The sequence below is a fragment of the Mytilus galloprovincialis genome, chromosome 7 (genome assembly GCF_965363235.1).
Source record: "Mytilus galloprovincialis chromosome 7, xbMytGall1.hap1.1, whole genome shotgun sequence".
Lineage (NCBI taxonomy): Eukaryota > Metazoa > Mollusca > Bivalvia > Mytilida > Mytilidae > Mytilus > Mytilus galloprovincialis.
In genome coordinates this window covers 75,128,081-75,138,421 of record NC_134844.1, presented here as the reverse complement: position 1 = coordinate 75,138,421, position 10,341 = coordinate 75,128,081, and the positions used below count along the sequence as shown (strand labels likewise).

At 31.0% G+C, this 10,341-nt stretch overlaps 1 protein-coding gene and 1 long non-coding RNA gene across 2 annotated transcripts in view; both read left to right on the top strand.

The window, feature by feature from the left end:
* The first annotated feature begins 209 nt into the window (after positions 1–209).
* Positions 210–6,058, top strand: LOC143083657 (uncharacterized). The gene is made up of 6 exons (XR_012980824.1): positions 210–242; positions 1,740–1,763; positions 3,585–3,608; positions 4,257–4,274; positions 5,389–5,412; positions 6,037–6,058. It is a non-coding gene; the product is annotated as an uncharacterized LOC143083657 (long non-coding RNA).
* A 2,847-nt stretch (positions 6,059–8,905) lies between these two features.
* Positions 8,906–10,341, top strand: part of LOC143083656 (uncharacterized) — a 34,350-nt gene continuing 32,914 nt past the window's right edge. The window contains exons 1-2 of the mRNA XM_076259938.1: positions 8,906–8,989; positions 9,986–10,012. Of these exons, the coding sequence (XP_076116053.1) occupies positions 8,921–8,989; positions 9,986–10,012 (96 nt within the window). The 5' untranslated portion in view covers positions 8,906–8,920. The remainder of the gene's footprint in view (positions 8,990–9,985; positions 10,013–10,341) is intronic.

The following is a 10,341-nucleotide window of genomic DNA, read 5'->3' as shown; positions in this document are numbered from 1 at the left end:
ACTTTATTTTTCAAATAATATCTATGTCATCATGTTGGCCCTTGGTACCTAAAGCGCTAATTAAAAACAAAATATCTAATTTTGTTTTAAAATTATGAAATATAATGGTGATAAGTTAAGCTTAAAAGTTCATCAATACATTGAAAAAAAACCGAGTAAATCAATATATAAGAGTGACAAGTTTTGTTTACAAACATGTTAAAAAAAATCTTTTGTAGGATATAATGGCAAGTCGATCTAAGGTAAGGTTTTCTGCTTAACAGTCAGTTATCAATTGATGCCTATAAACGGTAAAGCATGATACTAGTTTTTTTTGTATTCGTGTATTCCACTTACATATGTTGGGTCAGACTGATTTTCATTCAATACTTCAATGAAGTCTGAATCAATAGATCTTTCTTAAACTTATTGTGATCAAAACAATATTTTTCATTTATTTCTATGCATTTAAACGCTTCGGACGCATGGAATTTATTACTTTTCGTTTCCGTATACTGTGGATTCATTATTATTCGTTGGATACCATTTTTGGTGGATTTCATAGGTACAGGTAAACCACGAAATTAAATGTTCAAAGAATGACAAATTTTCTATAGACTTGTATGCAGACCTTAGCAAAACCACGAAATTAGAAACCCACGAACATACAAGTTTGCCTTTATCCACGAAAATTAGTACCAACGAAAATAAACGAATCTACAGTATCACAGAAATGGGTCGTTATCTCTGCTGCTGCACTATCAGTCCCCGAGGGTATCATCATGTTAGTAGTCAACACTTCAGTACTGATGTGGTGTATAAGACAATAACGATCAAAACCAAGGAGTAAACAAAGACTCATAAAACCAAAGGACATTTACATCAACAGTTATTGATAATAAATAAGAAACAACACAAACTCCACTAAAAATCGGGAGTGAAATCAGGTGCTCCGGAAGTGTAAGCATTTCTTGCACAGTATACGTCACCAGTAATAAGTATAAATTTTGAAATTATAAAGAAACTTAGTTTTCATCTCACTCAGTTAAAGTTTAACAATACAGCTGTTTCACAAACCATGCCTGGTTAAAACGAATAGGAATACCTATGCTAAATATTTACAATTGCAACATCTAAAGTCGAAATGGATGTCAAATGAGGTTGTACCATTTTTTCATTTTTATTGTTCGTAAGAAGTATGCACCTTGATTGCTTAGCGACTTTCTGTTTTTCATATATAATACGCAACTATGTTTGATGTATATAATGTTTGTAAGTTGTACATGTACATTTAAGTATATTCTAACATAGATCTCATTTTCATGGATCATTGGTCAACGATTTTTTGTGTTTTGGTGTGTCAATTACCTTACAATAAGCAAAAGTACATGTCTGCCTGACAGGACTTACATGACCTTGGCCTCATAGTCATGAATTTAAAAAAAAAATAAGTTAATGTGAAACTAGTAGATAAATCTTTAAAACTTTCAAAATACAAATGAATTTTCCTTAAGCAGGCGATTCATATAAACGTGTGCACTCTTGTTAAAAACTATCATGTTAATTCACTTTGTAATAATTGAAGGTTTTAGGTAAACCATGGTTTTGTTAAAAAAACAATATTTAATCGACTAAAGTATATAAAGTTTCAAAAACAATTTGAGTATACCATAAGGTCAACAGCAATAATAAAATGTTTTTCGTTAAAATAATAACTCCTCTATAGAAACATGATAAAATGTCTTGTTTTTTATTTTCAGGGTAAAAAGTCAAGTTCGGATGAGGTAATACTTATCATGTCATGTGATATATTGTGGTCTTTACTTTGTGAAGAACGTTAATTTGTTTGTAAATGAAAATAACATATCTTGAGACAGACATGTCGGTCAGTTGTGGTCAAATATTCAATATCTTAATAAACATGATACTGTGGATTTATTTATTTTCGTGGGTCCAATTTTCGTGGATTAAGCAGAACTTGTATTTTTGTGGATATTGGATTTCGTGGTGTTTAAAAAATCTTCATGAGTTCCTATACAAAATTTGTAATTCGTTGGAAATTTGAATACGCGGTTCCTGGCATACCACGAAATCCACGAAAATTGGTATCCAACGAATAATAATGAATCTACAGTAATGTTTAAATTTATATTGTTTTTTCTTTAACTGATTTCACACAAAACCATAGCTTGCATTTCTATTCATTTGTTTAATAACATGTAGAGAGAAATTTAATGACGATATCCTATCAATTTTATATTTAAAACACCGGTGAAGATAAGTAAAATTAAAAAAAGAATAAGATGTGTTGTTGCTTCATCCAGTAGCTTGTTGATCACCCTTCACCCTACATTTGTTTAGATCACCGGAATACATCCGTTTTTTTTGTGGTATTTGTATTGTCTAATATCAATTTCTTTTGACAGGTTTAATTCAATTTTCATTTAAAAGAGGGTCGAAAGTTACTTGATGGACATTCAAACTCATAAATAGAAAATAAACTGACAACGTCATGGCTAAAAAAGAAAAGACAATCAGACAAATAAAAGTACACAAGTCACAACATAGAAAACCAAAACTTAAGCACACGGGCCCCACCAAAAACTTGGGGTGATCACACAAGTGCCCCGGAAGGGTAGACAGATCCTGCTCCACATGTAACACCTGCCGTGTTGCTCATCTTATTACAAACCCGGTAAATAGTCTAATTCGGTAGGTCTCATTCGTCAACGTGGATCGAGATTGAAGAAACGTTTTTCTGAACAATAGCTCTGGTCCTGTTGTATTTAAATAGCTCTCTGTGACGTTTAGTTGTAATAACATTGCGGACCATTCAGTCAATCCTCTATGAAAGTACGTTTTTAATTACAAATGGAGATCAAATGTGTCTCAGCATATTTCCACTCATACTGTTTAGAAGATTTGACCTTTGATTGCTTTTATAATGACAGTTGAACAATTTTGAGTAAAATATTGTTTGCTGTCTTTTGAACATCGTCTTGTTAAATCGGAAAAAAGAAGTCTCTTATTTTTTGTAAAACTATGAAATTGGAATGTGCTCAGACAAGGTAATTATGAAGTTACCACAGTTTAAAAAAAAGAATTCCACAACTTTAACATTGAAAGTTTTGAAATAATCTAGATGTGATATTTTGACTGCAATAATGACTAGTAAAAAAATGAAAAAAAAACTCGTTTAACAATTGCATTCGTCCTGAGCACTTCTCTGGATTTACCTTCTTCAGGAATGCTCAAAGCCAAACATTTGAAATCCGACGGATGTATAAGTATCGAAACAGTTGAAGAGCTATATGACAAAAATACTTAAAACAAATAGCCAAATTCATATAAGGCCAACTTTGCTTGTGACAGTTGAAACCTTAGTTTTTTTATAATTTCAAAATTTACAAACGGACAATTTTTAAAAGATTTGTTATGTGATGTCAAAATTGAAAACAACACGTTTAATAATTTCATGCGTCCGAAGCGCTTTATTTGGATTAAAATTCATCAGGAACGCTCAAAGCCAAATATTAGAATATTCATCGTAGAGATAGCAACTACTGTTTATAAACATAATGAAATGTTTTCTTTTTCTTTTGCAGGATTCAAAGAATAGTTCCGATGAAGTAAGTGTTTCCTCCTTAAAGTCATTTAATGTATTGTTGTGTATAATTTGTAAACAAAAAAATATTTAAAAAAAACAATTTAGTAATCTTGTTTTGAAATGCACATTATTTTGTTCAAGATTAGGCTACCCTTTGTGGTGTTTTTAAACTTTGTATAAGGGCTGGATATTTATTTATTTTGAACTCGATCATCACCGGAGAGCAAATGACAGTCGAATGTATGATTTTGGACGAATAACTTGACACTTCATTAATGAGTTTACCCCGACACATTTTGACTGGTCTTAAATAAGCGAACTGATTAAAATCCGCCCAGTCAAGTGAAATAAATCAAGTAATATCTGTTCGCGGTTCGTTTATTATTATCTGTATGTTGATCACACGCCATTTTTCGAGAACGCTTGGATATATTCTATTTTTGAAGATAATTGTAAAGCTTAATTTTAGCTTTCTTCAACGTCTGAGATTTTCACTGTAAAATTTACTTTTATTATGTTTATTAATAATCGTGTTGTTATTGTTTATTGTTTATTGTTTATTGTTATGTCGTGTCAAATACTATAAATATGTAGTGTTACAGTAATAAAGATTTAATTGAATTGCATTGAAATTGTATACCAACATGATCATTTGTCTTCTTGTTTGCAGGATAAAAGGAGGAATTTGGTAAGATTTCTTTTTGAAAGTGAATTGTCATGTGACGTATTGTATTTATGCACTGTTACGAATGATATATTGGTATTGTACTAAAATGAAAAGCAATACGCGTATAGCGGGTTATTTTCGCGGGGTGGAAATTTTGCTTATTTTCGCGGATAGAACAAAATCGCCAAAAATAAATTCCGCCAATTTAAAAGTGTACATTCAAAGGTATTGATAAAACTTATGAAATCGCCAAAAAAATAACCGCAAAAGTTTAAACCTTATTGAATGAAAGTCGCGAAATTTCACACCCCGAAAATAATTGATCACACTACTATTTTTCCTGTGCACCTTAGTATATACGAGTATCGAGGAGTTTGTATTGCCCTATCTTAGTTTTCTTCAACTTTGATTTTTCTATCTCCTTTTTCGGATTAAGAGGTATGTTCCGCGTATGATTGAAAGGTATTTCATTTGACATTTGCGGATGACATCCCAAGGGTCTTACAGGCACAGCAGTCAGCACTTCGTGGTTGACACGAATATTATATGGTTATTTTTTTATTTTTTTTTTGTTAACTAAGGATTTTCTTATCCCAGCAAATAACCTACGCTGTAATTGGCACAACTTTTTGGAATTTGGGTTCTCAATGCTCTTCAACGTTTTACTTGTGTGGCTGAATAACTATTTTGATCTGAGGTCTTTTGATGAGTCTAAAGTAGTCGAAAAGCGACCATGGCGAATTGAATTATGATCCTGGCCTGCTAGTTCCTACCCTTGATAACTTTTTAGTAATCATTCAATCAATGTTTGTCAGTTTCCCAAATAAAAATGAAGGTACACTGGGACTGTGCCAATTTAACTTCATGACTTATACAGGAGTTATGATTTTTATATGATTTAATAATGAAAATAAAAATATTTATTCGTTTAAATTTTAAAAATATATTTTGTATGTGATGATCTAGGCTATTGGTGAAAGTAAAGATGTGTCCTTCTACAACATCTAAAGACATTAGAACAATCTTAATATGACACCATGCCTACAGCCAATATTTTTCTTACATATTCATTTAAAAATAACAGCTCCCGTATTCAAACATAATGATGCTAAAATGTCTTCTTTTTATTTTGCAGGATAAAGTGGCAAGTGTGTTTGATGTAAGTTTTTCTTTACTCAATTTTTTGGTGATATGTTCTGATATACAAATCGCCGTTTCAGAATCTAATTTATTCTGTTTAATATTTTATAAGCGTACACCAACACGTTGTGATTGGTTCAATACGTTCTAAACAATGGAAATCCATCATCCAATGACATAACACTATTTTCATTTTGGTGTACGGACAATGAAATTACCCACAGTCCTTTCGATTGTGAAAAAGGTGAATTATATAGTATAATTTGTCTTAAATTCACACAACATCTTTAGAGCCCTACAGATTTCTATAAGTCGGACTGTATCGGTCAAACAATCAAACTATCATTTATCCATTAGTTAATATATATTTTTCTAAACTACTTATTTCTCAACAAAACAGTGCCATGCATTTCAATTTATTTGTTATGTAGTGAGAAACATAATGGCAATATATTATCGTAGTTACTTTAAATGGGCAAAAACTGTTGATATTATGCTCACCGATTTGTTTCAAATTCTCATATTTCACAAATAACATACTAAAATGAAGATCTAGATTACTAAAATGAACTATTAACAATACATCGACTCAATAAATGTTTTCAAATATGACGCTAATAAATGTCTTCTTGTTCATTTGCAGGATATAGCAAGTGTGTTGGATGTAAGAATTTAAAAATAAAAAAAAAATGAAATGTTGTTATGTGATGTATTCTTGACTTTAATGAACAAAAAGATACAAGTCTAAGTATTATTATTCTCCAATACACCTAACAAGTTTTGAGTTAGTTCTATTTCTTGAAGTCGGCCTGTAGAGGCCATTCAATCTTCTAATAAAGTCTTCAGGAAAAAGAAGTTGCTTGAACTAATTTCACACAAAACTGTAATTGTATTTCTATGTTTTTTTTTTATTAAGAGAAACATTAAACACAATATATCATCACAATTATTTCAAAACACTGGTTACGGATGTACAATTTTCATGTGTATAGAAAGAAACAAACGTATACTATTCTTGTTTTGAAATACACATACAATTTCATGAATGGTCAGTAGATGTCAGACCTTTAATATTCTCATTAAATAATATTTCTTTACATTATTTCAAACAAAACTATAGATTGTATTTCTGTTCATTTGCCATTTTGAGAGGATATAGTAATGGCAAATAATGTCACAATAAAATACTGACGATGGATGGACATGCTATATGGTAGCTGTTGTTTTTCGTCCATCTTTTTGTTAGCTGATCACTTGTCCAGAAAACATGAATATATCCGCTTTGCATCGTTATATATATTGCCTAAGTTTTCTTCAATTTCAACTTTCCTTAAAAAAATTCAATCTAGTTTACTTCCCTTAAAAAAACTTTACTCTAGTTTTAGGACAGAAAAAAACACTTTCACCAACTTTTAAAAGTTTTTGGAACAAATTATCAACATTTAGATAACACAAATCATGTAAACAAACATGATAAATTATCATGTAAGGTATTGCTGTCCATAATTTGTATAGAAAATGCAAGGACTTTAAGATAAAGAACAGCAAGGGAAGCGCTGTCCTCTCCTAATTTATTGTTTATTGGTGTGCATGTAAGGACTTTTTGGTCATAGATGCATACCCAATATCCTTTTTCTCTCTGTTAACATAACGATAAACATATTCATCGTTAAATTAAAACTCCTGTTAACAAACTTGCAATTAATTTTGCTTATTTTGCAGGATAAAAGAGCAGTGCAGAAAATAGTAAGATTTATTTTCGATTTTTTAAAAGACATGAGATGTATGGCTGTATAAGTACAGAAAGATACAATTGAAAAAGATATCAGAAAATGTGGTATGAGTGCCAATGAGACAACTCTCCAACAAAGTTACGGTCAAAGTACGGTCTTAAACACGGAACCTTGGCTCACACCAAACGATAAGATATTAAGAGCCCCCAAAATGACTAGTGTAAAACCGTTCAAATGGGAAAACCAACGTTCTAATCTATACAAAAAGACGAGAAAGAAAAACTCTTATGAACACCTTCAACAAACGACAACCAATGAAGATCACTAAAGGTGCAAACAAATGCATTTTTTTATAAATCACAATCAATGTCAAATGTAATTATGCAGAGTTTCTCTGTTGCTGTACACTAATCGTGAACTTTGCACAAATTGATTTTTTTTTTCTCGAAAAACTAATGATTTTCTTATCCCAGGCATAGATTACCTTAGCCGTATTTGGCACAACTTTTTGGAATTTTAGATCCTCAATGTGTCTCAACTTTGTACTGGTTTGGCTTTATAAATATTTTGATATGAGCGTCACTGATGAGTCTTTTGTAGACGAAACGCGCGTCTGACGTTCTGAATTTGCTGTTTACAAAACTTTGATTATTTTCTTATCCCAGGCATAGATTACCTTAGCCGTATTTGGCACAACTTTTTGGAATTTTATATCCTCAATGTGTCTCAACTTTGTAATGGTTTGCCTTTATAAATATTTTGATATGAGCGTCACTGATGAGTCTTTTGTAGACGAAACGCGCGTCTGACGTTCTGAATTTGCTGTTTACAAAACTTTGATTATTTTCTTATCCCAGGCATAGATTACCTTAGCCGTATTTGGCACAACTTTTTGGAATTTGGATCCTCAATGCTCTTCAACTTTGTAATGGTTTGCCTTTATAAATATTTTGATATGAGCGTCACTGATGAGTCTTTTGTAGAAGAAACGCGAGTCTGGCGTACACGATTATTATCCTGGTACATTTGATAACCATTGACAATAACCTAAAAAGGTATTTTGGTTAGGGGTAACTTTTACAACGTCTTGATATATCAAATGTTATATATATGTGTGACAAATAAAGGTAATTTTGTTAATAATAATTTGGAAAAAGAAGCACGATGTATAAACTTTCAATATCTATAGAAACGTAATTCAACATCATGGCTTCAACAATGATTACAATATTCAACGTAAAATCACAAATTTTGTTTTCTGACTTAATGATGCTAAAATGTCTTCATTTTCTTTTGCGGAATAAACCAACTTTTAACGAAGTAAGATTTTCTTGTGAAATATTTGCTAATTTTTCAAAAAAATACTTGCTAATTTTTAAATACTTTCCCAAATCGAAATGAAGGTAAAATGTAATTGTACTTATTGTCACAAATGCTGTTAATGGTTTATGAATATTGATTGCTCCACCAAGGGTACTAAAAATGTAAACAACACATGATTTTGTGTCATTTAAACACTATCTTGTTATATTAAAAAGCAGTTTTTCTTGTTATATTAAAAAGCAGTTTATCTTGTTATATTAAAAAGCAGTTTATCTTGTTATATTCCAAAAGCACTTTAAAATCATTTAAACATTATCAAATATAATTTGTATTTAATAGGTCAAGGTTATAGATTGGTCGTTACATGCAGAAAACACAGATTAAACACTTTTAATAAACTTCAATATTTAAACATACTAGAACAATCTAAATATGACATCATATCTATAACAATGATGCATATATACGTAAATGACTATCTTTGTATTCAAAACTAATTGTCTGTTCTTTTTTCAGAATAACGATTCAAAACTGTTATCGGTAAGATTTTTTCTTTAGAGTAATTTTCTGTTGATGAAGTGTTGTCTAAAAGTTATATACAATATAAAAAAGAAGATGTGGCATGATTACCAATGAGACAACTCTCCACAAGAGTCCAAAATGACACAAAAAGTAACAACTATAGGTCACACAGTACGGCCTTCAACAATGAGCAAAGCCCATACAGCTATAGAAGGCCTCGAAATGACAATGTTAAACAATTCAAACGAGAAAACTAACGGCCTTATTTATGTACAAAAATTGAACGAAAAACAAATATGTAACGCATAAACAAACGACAACCACTGAATTACAGGCTCCTGACTTGGGACAGGCACATACATACATATCGTGGCGGGGTTAAACATATTAGCGGGATCCTAACCCTCCCCTTACCTGGGACAGTGGTATAACAGTACAACATAAGAACGAACTATACAAATCAGTTGAAAAGGACTTAACTCATCAAATGGATAAAAATACAAGCGGACGTTGCCGGGTACTTGTACATCACAACAACAAAAAGACACTAGGTGCAGTTCTGTGAGTACTCACAGTTAACTGACAGCTAGTTCAAAGCCACTAAAATCTAATAAAAAAATGATGCCTCTAAGACGAATATAAGTGTATAGTTTTATTGTCTATAACCTGTATAGAAAGGTGCAAGTGTTTAGTATTCATGATTTGACATAAAGATCGAATTTGGTAGTGGTCGACATTAAATATTACAATTGAGTCGGATGTTCTTCAAGAGTTATGATCCTTGATTGCCTTAACAATGAAAATGATAAATGAAAGAAACATTTGGTTTGCAGTGATATTTAAACATTCTTATTATCTAAGGAAAACAATATAATGTTGTGTTAACACTACAAAAAAGCATCGTGTATAACAGGCTTGCACGTTTTATTGAATTATCGTTTTATTTCTGAAGCATATTAATCGTAAAAATACATCTATTCTAATGCTGATAAGACATCTTTTTTTCTTTTGCAGGATGTACTACTTCAAAGTGTGTATGAGGTAAAATATTTTTCTAAAAATTTAATTGTCATGTGAGGTATTGTTGTCTACAAAATGTACAGTATCATTGTTACGAAATATACAAAACATATTTTGAGTCCTATGAACTTAGGTCATTCTGTAGAGGTCAAACAATTGATCTTTTGATTAATCATTAACACTTATCATCCCTGCAGTTATTTCATACAAATCAATACTTGTATTTCTGTTCATATATTTTATCAAAATAAAGTAAAGACAATGTTGCGTCATTAATATATAACTAAGTATTTGGTATAACGTGTTCTTCTGCCCATCTTTCTGTTAGTTGATTCCACTGTTATGTCTTC